Genomic DNA, 18,185 nt, shown 5'->3' with positions numbered 1-18,185 from the left:
GAGGTTGTGGTGGCAGCTGCAGAGAAGTATTTTGGGTGTGCAAGACTTTACGTCAGAATAGTTACAGGGTGTGTTAAGTGGTGGTGTCCCCTCCTTTCAGTCTGTTGGCCTGAGGTAGGACTAAATAGATTTAAATAGTGGAGAAGGGTGGTGTTCTTTTTTATTATTATACATTTTTTTGTGAGTGTAGTGTTAGATGGTAGGGTATTTGTTTATTCATTTTTTCAAGCAAAGTATAGGGAGTTGTACTCCAGTCTTGTAGGTGGGGGTAATGCAACATTCATTGGATGCCAACCACCCTTAAATCTCATCGAAGAAGAAGTAGTAGTAGTAGTCGTAGTAGTAGCAGCAGCAGCCCTTCAATTTGAAAAATGGAGGGCCCGGCAATCTAACGTTATCTAGTTGACGAATTATGTTCCGTGCATATCGGTTATAAAATGTAATTATATAACCAATAAAACTCTAAATATAATATTTGAATTTATCTAAATATATGATAATACGGCTATCCACTAAGATACGTAAACTGTCCGTGGATTTTTAAAATTGTTTTGTTTTATTGAATCTGCAGGAGTTGATTTCAACTCCAAGGAGAAAGAAAGCTAGCATAGTGATGCGTGCTAGCCACTTCCTTGTTCGTCCAAACTGGATTGTTATGGCAAGCGTAAAGAAATGTCATTACTAAAAAGTAAAACGTTTTTATTTCTTATTTTCAGCACTTTGGGAATATATTTTTAAAGCCGACCTGAGCTGCGATTTTCTTCCAAGAAACATTTCCTTTCAAGCAGGAGACATCGGGCCTGCTACACTCAACATGGAATGCAGTTACAAGACACTGCCTAGCTAGCTACAGTTGCTAGCTAGCTCTGGCTAGCTAGATGGTACATCTTTGGAATCTTACAGTCTGGGATTATAATCATTGATTTATTTGACATATTCAATTAATTTCATCGAGGCAAACATTAGATTATGGATTTTTTGGAGATGATGAATGCGATGGATTAGCGTTTGTAATAGCTCACTGCTAGTTACTGTCTGACTAGCTAGTTATATTAACTTGTTAGTGCTAGTTTGCTAGCTAGCCAATTTGTTGCAAATGTTTTGTGTACCAAGGAACATAACACTGAAGACAACCAATGTTACCAAAAGTATATATCACATATTTTTGATAAATGCCTAACTCGGAGGTAATTCGCGAGGGTCGGGGAAGAAGCCCATCCGCACAGAGAAGTGCCAGACCGGAGCGGCGCAGTAGCGTTAGAACTATAAGCGGTGCTACTCAGCAGCGAGAGAAACACCGGGAGAAGAGGCTGTCGTCTAGTAGAAAGAAACACAGTCACGCTAGGGAGAAAGAACCATGGCATACGCCAGATGAACCAGGCAGTGAACGGAGACGCACTCTCGAAAGAGAAGGTGAACCTCGGACTTTGGTGGAATATGACGACGTGAGTTCCCAATCAGAACGCTTTTCTGGGAGCCCTTCACCTAAACCAGAACCGCATGCTCGGATTTCGGCCGATCGATTTAGCAAAATTGAGTTTACAGACATCAACGGACCGACATCCCGAGGGAGATGGTCTCGGAGAGACCGGGATATAGTGCATCTCAGGAAGGATGAACAAACCAGTGGTTCATCCGAGAGGAATAGACAAGAGAAGGAACCGAAAAGAAAGGAACGCCAGAGCAGTGAGAGGGGGACTTCGAAATCTCGTGGCGGGAGTAGCCTTAGTGCCACCAAAAACAACCGAGATGGTGCGAGAAACAGTGACAGTAACGGCAAGAAGACGTCTACAACATTGCCGTCCATGTCTTTGGATAAAAGGGAGTCTAAACGGCACAAAAGTAAGTCACGGTCTGAAAAAGAGGCCTTGTCTGCATACAGGGATGCACCACAATCATACCGAGATGACTGTGAAGAACTCGGAGCCTCCAGAAGAAGTCCTGGTTTCAAGGCAGAAAGTCCACATGGGACAACTTATTCCTATGGATACCAGTCTCCCAGTGGTAGTTATAATAAACAGTTTATATGTAGAAGTCCCAGTTATGAGAACAAAAGGCTGTCCCCTAGTTTGACATACTACAGCCGAGATGCTGAGGTCTATGGCGCCTACAACATTTCAAAGTCGCCCAGTTCATACTCAAGCAACAAAAGAAAGCGGTCACCAATGAGCCCATTCAACAGGCGCAGTTCTCCAAGCTATGGCCGACATAGTCCATTTGAACAGGGAGAACTTGTCTCAAGTCCCTACGGTACCAGTCGGCGATCACGAAGTCCATACCGAAAGTCACTCAGCCCAAGTCCAGTCATAAGGTAAGCAGTCAATCAGATGGTACTGTACCTGTATTAAAGTCAAAGATAACACGCCTGGTATAATTTCAGGTGTCAATTGTCTAACTACCTGCCTGACTGTCTGATTTGGACCATTGTTTTAGCTACTCTTGTGTGATCATGTTCAATATTGTGTTTTATGCCCTTGGATTGCTGAGTTAAGAACGTGCCGTAAGCACACTGCACAGCTAGCTTGAAATGTTGCAAATGGAGCCATCCAATCTGCACCCTTTGGGTGGCTCAACCCATTGGAATGTTGTCAAGGAGGCCGGTTACATGGGTTGTGAAGCAGAGCATCACTGGTTCGAGCCTAGTATGGACAGTGGAGGAAGCTAAGCTGTTAGCAGCACACTGACCCCCATTACACATGCTTCCTCATTATGTAAATATGATTACACAGAAGGCCTTAGTTTGGAAGAGAGGCCATCTCCTTTTCAAAATGCAAGATGGCTTAAGACAACAGAACGCTTACAACAGATGGCCTATGAAGTGTTGAATTAACTTGGCACACGGAAACTGTGACAGTAACAGCATGCACATTTGGCTTATCAATAGTAAGTAAGCCCTTGACTGGTACTCTGTCATGGGGCAGCTAGGTGCTTTAAATGCTGCCTGCCATTGTATCAGTACCCAAATGTACAAGTGTAATGTATCTAGATACCCATATCCATTAACGTATTGTAACATGATAAAAAATGTTAGCTAGCTAGTCACTTTGATGCATTCCATACATTCTGACTGATACATTATTTCTGCTGCTTGTCATGTTGTGTGCAGACTTCATCCACAGGAGCCACTGGAAGACACCAGAGTTTCAAATTCCTTTGCTTTGGTTGACTAACTTATGCAACACTAAATTACATGGGAATGGTTACAAAGTTAATATTTTGAATCATCCATTTTCTTTGTTTTTATTTACTAAAGTTTCAATGTTTGAAATAAGATTTCACATTGGACTACACGTGCCACCTCAAGGCTCCAGACTACAACCATTTTAGTCGCACCCTTTGACTTGGTTGTGCGAGTAAAAATGTTAATTGGTTGCATCAGTGCAAGCTGCACATTCTACATGGTCACCTCACTCAAAACTTCCTATTTTTTAGGAGGCTAAAATCCTCATGATTCCAGTAATGAAAGTGTCTGCCTGTCGCGGTACATGTTTCACTAGGGTCTGCTGCTGTGTTGAGGTAGCCTCTCGCTCCTTTCCCGGGGGAAAAATGGTCTGATTGTATAATATTTTAAAATCCAATTGCTGGCAAAGCACTGCTCTCCTGTTGACAGCTTTCTGTAGGTATACTTTTATTTCTCAGCTCTCAATTTTTAGCTGAGTAGCAATTATTTACAACCACAATATTTTATATTCATGTTTCCATATTAAAGGACCCATGAGCACCAACGTGAAGTAAATAGAAGTATGTCAAATGAAAGCTGAGTCTATTTAAAATAATTATTAAGGCATATATATACTAGGGATCTGACAAATTGATCATTTTAAAGTTTGCATTTCCTTCTCATTTAACTTCTCAAAATATTGCCATACAAGACTCCGCTGCTGTCGTTTGCATTTCTCTTTCATTTTTCCAACTGTTAACGACAATGATGTAGTGGTGGAGTTTTCGCCAAAGTAATTGATTCCTCGACTCCTTGCACGTCGACTCCCGGTATCGAGTAACATTTGTGTGTCAAGATTCAATTTCCACTTCGAATTGACTCCTAAGATTCAGTATTTTTGGAACGGAGTAGACTGATTTAGTTACGGTACTTACGAGAAAACAAACACACATCTTTCATAGTGAGCTAGTGAGGGATGGACAGAGGGGAGGAGCACAACCAGGGTGGGAAATTCACTTTTTGGTCCAAAAGGCAGCTACTGTGGCAGGTAATGTAAAAACACAACAACAAATCTACCAGCTCCAATTTTTTACCAGCCAATAATGTTCTCTCCATATTTACACAAATGTTTTATAAAAAATACAAGGGATGAGCATGCTTTCTAATGTTTCTAAAACAGGTCATGTATTACTAGTAAGAAGTAATGGGGTATATTACTTAATTTCATTTGTCACCTGCGCCTTTTTAACCAATGTATGTTTAAAATCATTTAGATCCAATAATAACTGATAAACAGTTCCACAACTGACCATCAAGAATTAACAAAGTGCCTGCCCTGCCACAAAATGCAGAGTGACATATGTATTATAGACTGGGTGGTTCGAGCCCTAAATGCTGATTGACTGAAAGCTGTGGTATGAGACTGTATACCACAGGTATGACACATTTATTTTTACGGTTCTTATGTTTGTAATCAGTTTATAATAGCAATAAGGCGCTTTGTGGTACATTGCCAATATACCACAGCTACGGGCTGTATCCAGGCATTCCTGGGTCGTACATAAGGGCCTTATTGTTTAACTATAGTTCAGGGCTCTACGCTGACATTTTTTACAAAGAGTACATGATGTGGTCTAAAGTAGAAATGTAGAAGCACACAAATCTACTAAAAGTTCATAAATATAAAAGTGCAATCATTGGGCGAGACATGTTCCGCTGGCCCTTTTTAAGGGACAGATCATTACTGCTCTAACTTGGGCACTCACTTGTCTGTGATTTAAAAAATATATATATATCAGACTTTGATGTCTTCATACCAGACTATGTGAGCGGAATTGAGCGGTCGGAAATCACGCTCCGTGCTCAAGGAGTGATTCCTCGACTCCTTTTCCAACCACTCAGCTAAAAAACACCCCATGCTCACAGGGGAGAAAACGTCTGCTCCAAATTCGCTCCATTCATTAAAATCACAATTTAACCAACACCCATCTATTTTTCGGACTACCTGGATCTATCACTTGGTTTTGAAGTATTGATTGAATTGAATTTATTTTTGGTTACAGACATATACAACAAAATGTACAATGTGGACCCAGAGGACTTCACTTGAAAGTATTAATTACCCACGCTTTCCAAAGTGGTCCTCGATGGTAAAAACAAAACCATATGATTTGAATGAAAAGTATTTTTAATAAACATGAAAAGGTGAATGTAAGAAGCAAACATCATTTCAAGTAGGCTACATGTCATATTAAACAGCATATAGATCAGGAGCCAGACAGGGAGCCGAAAATGAATTATTTAGGCTATATTATTTCAAGGATATAGCCTTCAAAGAAAGACATTGTGAAGCATTTGCAAGTGCGACACAATCGGCTGGTAGGGACGTAAAGCGCTCAGAATTTAAACAACATTTTGTTGTATTAAATCATTATAGTCTATAAATTGAGCATATAGGTAGTGACCCTGTTCACTCATGATTGCACGGCCAGGCACGACTCAAACACCATCATTAAGTTTGCCAATGACACAACAGTGGCCATGCTTCCTGCCATCCAGGACCTCTATACCAGGCGGTGACAGGGGAAGGCCCTAAAAATTGTCAGACTCCAGCCACCCTAGTCATAGACTTTCTCTCTGCTACCGCATGGCAAGCGGTACTGGAGTGCCAAGTCTAGGTCCAAGAGGCTTCTAAACAGCTTCTACCCCGAAGCCATAAGACTCCTGAACATCTAGTCAAATGACTACCCGGGCTATTTGCATTGCCCCCCCTCTCCACACCACTGCTACTCTCTGTTGTCATCTATGCATACCGTAATTTCCGGACTATTAAGCGCACCTGAATATAAACCGCACCCACTGAATTTAAAAAATATATATTATTTTGAACATAAATAAGCCGCACATGTCTATAAGCCGCAGGTGCCTACCGGTACATTGAAACAAATTAACTTTACACAGGCTTTAACGAAACACGGCTTGTAACAAAGCAAAACAAAATTAGCAGTAAGCTTAAGTTGTCTTTTTGCACTGAGTCAATTCCTCACGCTGCTGTTTCCAACGTCTTATCATTGACTCATTAAGACCAAGCTCCCGTGCAGCAGCTCTATTTCCTTTTCCAACAGCCAGATAAATCGCCTTCAACTTGAAAGCTGCATCATATGCATTTCTCCGTGTCTTTGCCATGATGAGGGTGACAAAATGACTACCGTAATCAGAATGATGGGAAGTTTGAGAGCGCTCGATTTAATCTAAACAGTAAACCAAAAAGTTGTTTGATCGTAACCCGTTCGGCAATTTCATTGGTCTAATGAAAGCTTCATGCCGCCAAAAAAGTAAGCACGTCACAGAATGTGTTTTTTTTGGAAAGCGGGAAAAATCCATATATTAGCCGCGTCATTGTTTAAGCCGCGAGGTTCAAAGCCTGGGAAAAAGTTGCGGCTTATAGTCCGGAATTTACGGTAGTCACTTTAATCAACTCTACCTACATGTACATACTACCTCAACTAACCGGTGCCCCTGCACATTGACTCTGTACCGGCACCCCCCTGTATATATTTATTTTTTTAACAATTAAACCGCAATAGTACAGTTTGACCATCTTGAGACTCAGGAGCCAGTATACACTTCCCCAAAATAGTCTGAAAATTCTAGAAATCTGGCATGAAATTTGATGTTTTTGTTGATAAAAAAAGTGCTTCTCGTTGAATGACAAACACTTTATTAACCCTTAGCCTACAATTTCTGCTGCCCCGTGGAAATCGATTTAATAACATCACCATCAAAATTCGTCTGTTTTTAAGATTGGGAGATGTTTTTTGTATGGGCTGCCTCTCAATTCATTGTCTGAAGGTCCCCAGTACCAGCAACACAAAAAAATGAATGGAAGTATATATGGAGATAGTTTAATTAGTGAATCTGTTCAATTCGTTTCAATTGGATAATAGCAGTAACGCCAAATTGAGTGTTTCATCAAGGGGCGCAGACTCAATAGCCTTGGTTTCTCAAATGACTGCCTTGCCAGGTTCACCAACTACTTCTCAGATAGAGTTCAGTGTGTCAAATCGGAGGGCCTGTTGTCCGGACCTCTGGCAGTCTCTATGGGGGTGCCACAGGGTTCAATTCTCAGGCCGACTCTTTCTCTGTATATGTCAATGATGTCGCACTTGCTGCTGGTGATTCTCTGATCCACCTCTACGCAGACGACACCATTCTGTATACATCTGGCCATTCCTTGGACACGGTGTTAACAAACCTCCAAACGAGCTTCAATGGCATACAACACTCCTTCCGTGGCCTCCAACTGCTCTTAAATGCTTGTAAAACTAAATGCATGCTCTTCAACCGATTGCTGCCTGCACCTGCCTGCCCATCCAGCATCACTACTCTGGACGGTTCTGACTTAGAATATGTGGACAACTACAAATACCTAGGTGTCTGGTTAGACTGTAAACTCTCCTTCCAGACTCACATTAAGCATCTCCAATCCAAAAATAAATCTAGAATCGGCTTCCTATTTCGCAACAAAGCCTCCTTCACTCATGCTGCCAAACATACCCTCGTAAAACTGACTATCCTACCGATCCTTGACTTCGGCGACGTAATTTACAAAATAGCTTCCAACACTCTACTCAGCGAATTGGATGCAGTCTATCACGGTGCCATCCGTTTTGTCACCAAAGCCCCATATACTACCCACCACTGCGACCTGTATGCTCTCGTTGGCTGGCCCTCGCTACATATTCGTCGCTAAACCCACTGGCTCCAGGTCATCTATAAGTCTTTGCTAGGTAAAGCCCAGCCTTATCTCAGCTAACTGGTCACCATAGCAGCACCCATCCGTAGCATGCACTCCAGCAGGTATATTTCACTGGTCATGCCCAAAGCCAACACCTCCTTTGGCCGCCTTTCCTTCCAGTTCTCTGCTGCCAATGACTGGAACGAATTCCAGCTTACCTGTACACAGCCCATCTGTAAATAACACACCCAACTACCTCATCCCCATATTGTTATTTATTTTTTGCTCTTTTGCACCCCAGTATCTCTACTTGCACATCATCTGCACATCTGTCACTCTAGTGTTAATGCTAAATTGTAATTATTTTGCCACTATGGCCTATTTATTGCCTTACCTCTCTAATCTTACTACATTTGCACACACTGTACATAGACTTCTCTATTGTGTTATTGACTGTACGTTTGCTTATCTCATGTGTAACTCTGTGTTGTTTTTGTCGCACTGCTTTGCTTTATCTTGGCCAGGTCGCAGTTGTAAATGAGAACTTGTTCTCAACTGGCCTAAATAATTAGTTAAATAAAGGTGAAATAAAATAAAAAGGGGTCTTAAAATTCAAAATCAAATAGCTAAATTCTCCTTGGTATGACCATGATAAAACAATTCTATATGTTAGCTTAGAATCTGTCATCACGCCCAGCATTTTATCCACAACAAGTCAATTTGATGGAAACGCATCTCTTGTGGGGAAAAAGTGCATATTGTCTTCATGCTGATTAAAAAATATATATATATTTGCATTTATCTGTCGCCAATTGGATGGAAACCTAGCTACTCAGAGACATTGGTGTAAATATGAGGTCAGGGTGGAATCTGGATCGCCTGAGAGAGCTCTGCTTTGTGAAACGGTACGACTGTTTTACTAGATTGTGATTAAGGTTGTAATGATGCTTGTAATGGCTCTGAATATAAATGTCCATTTCAGTAGTCTGCTAGATTAGGTAGACACTAGGTAGACATTATGCACCTTTTTAATGAGAACTTTTCTCCTGGGATAAAGGTTCATCATACAACCTGTCTCTCCTTTCTCCAGGCGATCTGGCAAGTCTCGAAGCAGGAGCCCGTATTCCTCGAGGCACTCCCGCTCACGCAGCCGCCACCGCCACTCTTGCTCCCATAGTCGACCTTCCAGCCTCTCCCCCAGCACTCTGACCTTCAAGAGCAGCCTAGCGGCCGAGCTCAGCAAGCAGAAGAAGGCAAAAGCTGCCGAGGCAGCCGCCCGGGCCAAGAGCTCCAGCAACGCCTCCAATTCCACCAAGGGCCCCTCTACAGGCTCCCACCAGTCCAGCCCCAAGGCCAACCCCACCATCAAGAAGGGCCGGCCCCCTTCCCTGCCGCCTCCCGATAAGGGTCCCAGGACCCCTGTGTTGAGCCAGCCCCAGTCCCCTGCAGACAGGACCTCCAAGAGGAGCACAGAGCCCCATCAGCCCAGCAGGGACAGAGAGCGGCACCCCTCGGTGCAACGGGACAAGAGGAAAGCACCAGCATCCGGACAGGGCAAAGAGAAGGGGCGAGTAGCTGCCCCGACTGCCTCTACACTGACATCTCTACTCCTGCCCCTTCACGTCCTCGAGCACTTAGATGGAGCAGACAGGTAAAGGGAACGTAATAGAAAAGAGCTTTTATCATTTTCATCACTCCACCTCTCTGTGCAGTTTCATAGCCTAACTTCTCATTCTCTTCTTCCCCTGTGCAGCTTGAAGGAGGTCTTACCTTCGCTCTCAGGGAAGAAGCCAGCAGAGCATCAGAAGGCCTGCCACCTCCTTGCCGACCTGCCCCTTCCTCCTGAGCTCCCCGGAGGCGGCGCCTCCTCCCCCCACAGCCCATACAACGAGAAGAAGACCACCACACTTCACCGCCGGCCCAAGTATGTCTGGGCCCCTTGGCCTTCCGTGTCTGCTCTGTGGAACCATTATACTCACCCTACCTCTTCCATGGCCTATGCTCCTTGAGTCTCAACTGCCTGGTGTTGACCACCACTGCTTGACCTAATCTCTAGTTGGTTTGTTTGTCTCCCAGGATCTGCGGCCCACGTTTTGGGGAGATCAAGGAGACTGAGATAGACTGGGGGAAACGGTGCGTGGACAAGTTTGAGATTATTGGCATCACGGGAGAGGGCACCTACGGCCAGGTGTACAAGGCAAAAGACAAAGACACAGGTGAGGACTACTTAATGCTTTCTTTTCTCAACATTTCATGTAGATCATAGGCTACGCCCTATCTTCCTGGTAGCTCATATTATAATAATTATTTGACTATCAACATTTTAAAGCAAAAACTCACTCTACTCAAAATGGATGTCTTTCTATGCCCTGTGTATCTATTATGTATGAACTTGTTGTAGCAGGATCAAGGGTGTGGGGTTTCCACGTCACCAAGTTCAATAACAAAACAGGCACCAATAGCCCAAATAGAATGCAAAGGGGAAGTTTATTAGGGATTTTGGTACACGGGTGAATTCCCCCTTCTTTCCCCATCACCTCACAGTCCATAAGCCGTTCCGTTTTCCAGGGGTAATCCTCACACTCAGGTTCTCAGCCAATCTGGTCTGGTACATGGGGGGTAGTCCAACAGTCCAGGTCACAACGGGCAATCACACAGATTTTGCTGTCGTTTCTCTCACTCTTCATACCTCTCTTGTCTCACCTCTGCCCCTTTGTGTAGGCTGCTCCCTTCTTTATCCCCAAGCACTCCCTGGCTTAACAATTCAGTCTTGCCTCTTTGGGGCAGGAAGTCCATATAAGGCTTGTGGGTAGAGCCAGCGACCTGCAAGCTATCTTTCCTCAATTACCACTCACTCCCCTCACCTCTCCCTGCCGTCTGCCACAATGTATTTTATAATATACTCTGCCCTTTATCTCTATCCCCATGGTGTAGCTGAGATGGTGGCCTTGAAGAAGGTGCGTCTGGACAACGAGAAGGAGGGCTTCCCTATCACCGCCATCAGGGAGATCAAGATCCTCCGGCAGCTCAACCACAAGAGCATCATCAACATGAAGGAGATAGTCACCGACAAGGAGGATGCCCTGGACTTCAAGAACGACAAAGGTCCATATGACAAACCCTCTGTATTAGCATGTCCGCACTCCATTCCCTAAATAGTGCACCACTTTTGACCAGAGCCCTATGGGACCTGGTCAAATGTAGTGCACTATAGGGAAAAGCAATGTATCTGCATTGTTTGTCTATGCATCTGTTTTCCTTCTATATGATCCATCCTCCTCCAACAGGTGCATTCTACCTGGTGTTTGAGTATATGGACCATGACCTGATGGGCCTCTTGGAGTCAGGCCTGGTCCACTTCAACGAGAGCCACATCAAGTCCTTCATGAGGCAGCTGCTGGAGGGCCTTGACTACTGCCACAAAAAGAACTTTCTGCACAGGGACATCAAGTGCTCCAACATCCTGCTCAATAACAAGTGAGTACTCCTCAGGATAGCTAGCCTGCTGGTCCCATATCTGTCGGTGCTGTCTTGTCAACTCCTATGGTCGTTGTCACGCCAAAGCACAAGCAGCTCTGGGGCCAGGCTAAAGGATAGCCAACGTCAAAGAACCTATTTCTATCCACTACGGTGGCAGTGTCTGACAGAAAGGGTTTGGAAGTCAAGTTAAAGCAGTGTTCTGTTCTCTCCACCAGGGGTCAAATAAAGCTGGCAGATTTTGGACTGGCTCGACTTTATAACTCTGATGAGAGGTACGTGTCCCGATATGGCTTACAGTTGATTACTGCCCATAGTTATTGGATTTTCAGATGTATTACTCTATATATGTTTCATCAAACATATAGGTGTCAACTGTTTTGTTGTGGATGACATTATTGACACTGATGCATTTGTCATTTTTCTGTCCCTGTCTTGTAGCCGCCCGTACACCAACAAGGTGATCACCCTGTGGTACAGACCCCCTGAGCTTTTGCTGGGGGAGGAGAGGTACACACCTGCCATTGACGTGTGGAGCTGCGGGTAAGAGACACATACATTGTGTTGACATTCGGTGTGGTGTTTCACTGGCTTATGAGATTCATGATTCTTGAACCAAGGACAGATGATGGGTCATGGTTCTATAAAGATGATAATGTATTCATTCTGTTTTTGTCTGAAATCCAGGTGCATTCTGGGGGAGCTGTTCACAAAGAAGCCCATTTTCCAAGCCAACCAGGAGCTTGCCCAGTTAGAGCTGATCAGGTACGTTGTGGTCAGAGGAAAAGGGTACTATAAATCTGTCATTGTCGTATTCGTTTAAAGAGTCACTATTAAGAAATTGCTCTGTCATTTCCTGGTTGCTAAAATTCTAATTTCAGTATGTGACAAAACAAGAAAATAGAGTAGAGCAGGGCTCTCCAACCGTGTTCCTGGAGAGCAACGGTCCAGTAGGTTTTTGCGCCAACCCTAATCTAGCGCACCGGACTCTAATAACTAGTTGATTGATAAGCTGACTCAGGTTAGTTACAACTGGGGTTGGAGCGAAAACCTACAGGAACAGAGTTGGAGAGCCCTGGTGTAGAGAATCATTGTACCATCTGAACTGCTGTGAAATATATTTTCCATAACCAAAAATATAATATTTTCAGCTGTTTGAAGCTGGTGTACAAAACTGAAAGTAAAAGACGCAAAAACAAAACTTGAAAACAAGAAGCATAGAAATGGCGCACACACAGAACAGATCTACCACTTCTTAGATTTGCTTTCGATGATTGACCGATCTATAACTCACATTTCTATGTGAATTTTGTCAGGTCTCCCAGAAATGTACCTATTGCAGTTTTAACTGTCTGAAAGGCCTTCAGCTATCTCGTTTGATAGTCTTCCTGATGGGGCACAATATTGAACTCTAGGCCAAACTGATGGCTTCTCTCCCTTCCAGTCGTATCTGTGGCAGCCCCTGCCCTGCCGTGTGGCCAGACGTCATCAAGCTGCCCTACTTCAACACCATGAAACCAAAGAAACAGTACCGGCGGCGGTTACGAGAGGAGTATGCTTTGTGAGTTAATCAGCTTGTTTGAATTCAGTAAATGTGTTCGTCATTGACGTATAAAAAGAATACATAGCATTATCCTTTGGCTGTGTTTGACTAATCACTTGGTCTTTCTCTCTGGTCAGTATTCCACCCTCAGCCCTGGACCTGTTTGACCACATGATGTCCCTGGACCCCAGTAAGCGCTGCACGGCCGAGGCGGCGCTAAGCAGTGAATTCCTCAAAGACGTGGACCCAACCAAGATGCCCCCACCAGAGTATGTTTGGGAAAAGCCATTACACCTCAGTGTCTGTGATCCATCACTGTAGAATCTACACTACTGTTCAAAAGTTTGGGGTCACTTAGAAATGTCCTTGTTTTTTAAAGAAAAGCTAAACATTTTGTCCATTAAAATAACATCAAATTGATCAGAAGTCCAGTGTAGACATTGTTAATGTTGTAAATGAATATTGTAGCTGGAAACGGCAGATTTTTTTTAATGGAATATCTATATAGCCGTACGGAGGCCCATTATCAGCAACTATCATTCCTGTGTTCCAATTGCACGTTGTGTTAGCTAATCCAAGTTTATCATTTTAAAAAGCTAATTGATCATTAGAAAACCTTTTTGTAGTTGTTAGCACAGCTGAAAAATGTTGTTCTGATTTAAAGAAGCAATAAAACTGACCTTTAGACTAGTTGAGTATCTGGAGCATCAGCATTTCTGTGTTCGATTACAGGCTCAAAATGGCCAGAAACAAAGCACTTTCTTCTGAAACATTGTCGTTCTGAGAAATGAAGGCTATTCCATGCGAGAAATTGCCAAGAAACTGAAGATCTCGTCCCCATTGCTCTTTTCCAGTCTCCCCCTGTGGCAGGACTGCCACGAGTTGTGGAGTAAGAAGCGGCGGAAACAGAAGCAAATGCCAGAGGAGCTGTCAGCTCCCAAGGCCCCCCGTAAGGAGCTGGGGCTGGGAGATGACAGTCGTAGCAACACCCCCCAGGGCTTCCCACCACCCGGGGGGCTCAAAGCCCAGCCTGTGGCTGCCTCGGCCCTAATGGGTGAGTGAATGGGTCTGTAGTCTCGTACCGCAAAGTCAACCCACCATACTTGCCTCATGCCTTGTCAGTTACACACTAACAACAACTTGGAGTGACTTAAGTTACTTTTTAGTAAATCATGTTTTCCTTTGTCTCCCGTAGACCCAAAAGGTCCCAACTGCCAGCTGACCCAGGAACAGCTGGCGGTCCTCATCAAGCTGCTTGGCCAGTCCAAGAGCACTGTCAACGCAGCCCAGATCGCAAAGGTCAACTCTGAGACACTGCAGCAGCTCTCCAAGGTCCTGCCACCAGCGCCCTCCGACTCCAACCAGCCCCCAGAGCCACCACCTCCGCCCAAGCACCCTCTGCTGGGTGGAGCACCCCGCACGCCCCCCATGCCCAAGCTCCCATCACCACCTCCCTCGTCGGTTTCGCAGGGGAAGCCTGAAGGTGAAGCATCGTCAGCCACCCAGACGGCGGTCACCATGCTGCTGGCCCAGCTCCTCCAGGCCCAACAGAGGCAAGAGGCCAGGGACGAGGCAGTCGGCAGAAACCCACTAGCAGGACGGCCTCCGCCACCCCCAGAGCCCATCCCTGTCTCACCAGGTAACTACACTCATATATAGACATTTTGCAAGTTGTGACTGTTGTGACCATCCAGTAGGCTTATCTGTCTCTAATTTCTATACACAATGAATTTAATGTTGGATAGAACTCCAACTAGAACTATCCCTTTGCATTGAATTAACATCATGTCTTGTGCTTTTCCCCCTTAGTGTCTGAGAGGAGTGGAGTATCCTCCAGACCCATCCTACCCCCAGACCAGAGACCCCCTGAACCTCCAGAGCCCCCTCCCTGCTGCGAGGACCTGGACTACCGGCAGAAGATGGAGCCCAAGGCTGGCCACCTGCCGCCCATGCTGACCTCAGGTGAGGGAGGAAGGTTCCCGGAGCAAGTTTACTCACCACACCCCGGCGCAGAAGGACCGGACTATGGCGGTGACTACAGCCGCCCACCCCCTCCACCCTTCCCTCCTGCAGGTTTTGGCGACAGCTACATGGGCCACATGCTGGGGGGTGGCTTGCCCCCCCACGCCCTGAGGGAGGTGTTCACCAGCAGTGCTCCGACCCCCGGCTCGTCCTCAGCTGCCGGGTCCCTGGCCCCCTCGCTCCAGGAGCCCTACCCTTCAGGCACAGGGGGAGGTAGAGGTGGCAGTAGCATGGTGTTCAGCGGGGACAAAGACCACCGTTTTGAGTACAATCAAAGCCCCTCCTTGCTTGTGGAAGGGCAGGTCAACCCCACCACCATCCAGCTCTACAACCATGCCACCCCTCCCCCGCCCATCCCACCTCCGGGCCAGTCCTGGGGCTCCCCTTCCCAGGCCGGGGCCCCATCTATGCCCCTTGGCTTCAACACAAATGTGAACTCAACAGCCATCCGAAGGCGAGGCCTCCCCTTCTGATTGGCTGTGGCATAGTGAACAGGGCGGGGTGTGACGATGGAAACACTCCAGACTTGAGGACTCAAAAGAAGCTGAGCCCAAACCCTCTCAGGCTGACCAGAGAGATCTGGAAATGCACACCTGATTTGTAATCATTTAAAAAAAATCTGTGTCAAGCATTGTAGTTCTAATTTATCTGGAATGTGGGGTATGTTGCGGGGGCTTTTCTTGCTCGTACCATTTTGTATATTTTTTTGTAATCTATTCTGCTTCTGTCTTTTAAATTAAACACACCTTTTTCGAGTGTACATTTACCAGGCTAGGTATGCGTTTTAAATATGTACTTTAGCCGTTCTTTAATTACTCCCGAACAGACTATTATTAATATTTTTTGCACTACTGACTAAAGAAGGCGAGAACAATTTAGGTATGAAATGAATGAAGTGCTATATCTGCACAATTATAAAAAGACCAGTTATGTCGTTTTTTGGGGTTAAGAATATGTTGCAACCAGGAGGTCTCAATTGATAGGGCTTCTTTGGGCTTGTATTTGATGAAAAGTTAGTGTTATTGTCACATCCACAAGTACAGTAAAATGCTTAACTTGCAAGCTCTACCCAACAGTGAAGAGATCATTGGTTCCAGAAAGACTGGTAGCACTTGGGTGAATGCAGTAAAACTGATAGCCACTGAATGACTTGATTGAAGGTTGTGTTCACTTTAAATTCCACAAGCCCTCTGCCAATTGCCATTGTAAAATCATATGTAAAACAAAAAGAGATGTAACCCAAGTTCAAAAAGGAGACAAGAAACTATCCTTTTGTACTAAAATGTGATTTTTTTTCTCCATTTGGCAAATGTTTATTAAAAAAATGCCAACAATGCTTTCGTTGAGTGTACTTTTTTGATGAACGACAGTCATGAGGTATCATCAGTTTCTGTAAACACAGTTGCAACATCGCAGGACTTACGTGAATGTTTGCTAAACAGACCAGGCCGGGGTTTGAGAAGTCAATGTGAAAATTCTTCCTTTTTTATTTAATTTTCTCAGTCTAAAGGCACAACCTAGATTCCAGTCAATGTATTAAATCGTTGAACATGTTATTACTACAACCTTGTGAAAGTGACAAACTAACATTTTAATTTTCATGAACTTTTATATCAAACGAGTGTCTATGATTTGAAAGCCTGCACTTGTGCAGTTTGGCGCGAGACGACCGTTTGACCTGATGACGTGTTTCTATGCATGAGCTTAGCTAGCCGACATCGCCTACATGTGTGATCTGGGATTTCTATTGGAGAAGTAGTTTTGGCCTGTCTTCATACTGTACTGTCTTTGTTATCATACCTGAACATAGTAACCACTGGAGTGCAGTGTAAGTCAACCAACAACTGAGCAAAAATTTGACAGTTGACTGAGAAACAGACAATTTAAATTCATAGCCTAGAAAAGACAAACTGATGAATGACTGATTAGATGCTCGTTGATTTTTCTATACAATACTATTTTGGGTTGGAAGTTTTGCTGCCAAAAGAAGGCATGGATGAATGACGATGAGATGAAGGCAGGAAACACCTGGGATGAAGTCAAGAAAGCCACCCAGGACAGAGTTCACTGGAGATGCACCGTTAAGGCCCTTTGTTCCACTAGGAGTAAGTCAAGACTTTGGTAAAAATGTCTACATATCCAAGGCTGATGGCCTGTGTGAGAAGGAAAGACTCATTAAACACAACTGTGGCTTCGGTTGTGTTTAATGACTAAATGCTAGGTGGCAAGGCGGCAAGCGGTACCGGAGTGCCAAGTCTAGGACCAAAAGGCAACTTAACATTATCTATGCATAGTCACTTTACCCCTACCTACCCCTGCACATTGTCTCGGGACCGGTACCCCCTCTATATAGCCTCGTTATTATTTTGTTACTTTTGATCATTTTTACTTTAGTTTATTTGGTAAATATTTTCTTAACTCTTTCTTGAACTGCGTTGTTGGTTAAGGGCTTGTAAGTAAATATTTCATGGTAAGGTCTACACCTTTGATTTGATTTGCTGCCTCTTGTGCAGGTGCTATAGCAAAAAGGCAGACTATTGTTGTTGCCACCCCCAGGGCAGTTACTATAGCACAAGGGCAGATTATATTGATGTTACTGCCCACGAGGTAAGTACTTTTGATGTTACTGCTCCCGGCGCAGGTACTATAGCATAAGAGCAGATTCTATTGATTTTGCTGCCATTGGGGTAGTAACCATAGTAAGTGCAGAAACTACTCATGTTGCTGCCTCTGGGGCAGGTACTATAGTGTATGGGCAGACACTATTGATGTTTCTGCATCTGGGGCAGTTACTATAGCAGAAGGGCAGATACTGTTGATGAACTCAAACTGTCTTGTATTTTTTTGTATGAACTGTTTGTCATTGTGGCCATCGTTGTGACTACCCAGCATTTTTCCATTTATTGAATGAAAGGTGACATTTTTGAAAATTATTAAAGGAAGCTTAATATAATTTTTTAAAGATACAGCATCTATATTTAATTGCTAGCAAGAGTTATTTTCTTTGTAGGGCAGAATTGCCTAATACTTCTATCACATGTAAAATAAGTACAAGGCTAGGGAAATTACAAGACTTGCCGGCTTTAAAATAGACATGAACAATCAGACATGAACGACCAAAGGAAATTGCAGAAAGACACAAAGTACTGCATCCACTCTTCGAAGACAATAGACTAAAAGGGAGACGTGTAGCTCTCGTAGTCAACAAGCTGTTGATGAACAACTGTTCCGAGACACCAAGACCA

At 44.3% G+C, this 18,185-nt stretch overlaps 1 protein-coding gene across 1 annotated transcript; it reads left to right on the top strand.

The window, feature by feature from the left end:
• The first annotated feature begins 212 nt into the window (after positions 1–212).
• LOC106578728 (cyclin-dependent kinase 13) lies at positions 213–16,274 on the top strand. The gene is made up of 15 exons (XM_014157856.2): positions 213–439; positions 717–2,311; positions 8,989–9,549; positions 9,652–9,822; positions 9,975–10,114; positions 10,833–11,003; positions 11,186–11,375; positions 11,594–11,650; positions 11,817–11,918; positions 12,063–12,140; positions 12,820–12,936; positions 13,056–13,187; positions 13,773–13,972; positions 14,114–14,557; positions 14,728–16,274. The coding sequence occupies exons 2-15, from the start codon at positions 1,173–1,175 to the stop codon at positions 15,411–15,413; spliced, it is 4,188 nt and encodes a 1,395-aa protein (XP_014013331.1). The 5' UTR covers positions 213–439; positions 717–1,172; the 3' UTR covers positions 15,414–16,274.
• Positions 16,275–18,185: the final 1,911 nt, after the last annotated feature.

Source organism: Salmo salar, chromosome ssa19 (genome assembly GCF_905237065.1).
Source record: "Salmo salar chromosome ssa19, Ssal_v3.1, whole genome shotgun sequence".
Taxonomy (NCBI): Eukaryota; Metazoa; Chordata; class Actinopteri; order Salmoniformes; family Salmonidae; genus Salmo; species Salmo salar.
Note: the sequence above shows the minus strand (reverse complement) of the source record. Positions and strands in the feature narration are given on the sequence as shown.

Coding starts and splice junctions, on each gene's coding strand:
- LOC106578728 (XM_014157856.2), top strand. CDS start 1,173: ATGCCTAACTCGGAGGTAATTCGCGAGGGTCGGGGAAGAAGCCCATCC. Junction 2,312..8,988: donor AGCCCAAGTCCAGTCATAAG/GTAAGCAGTCAA, acceptor TCCTTTCTCCAG/GCGATCTGGCAAGTCTCGAA. Junction 9,823..9,974: donor ACACTTCACCGCCGGCCCAA/GTATGTCTGGGC, acceptor TTTGTCTCCCAG/GATCTGCGGCCCACGTTTTG.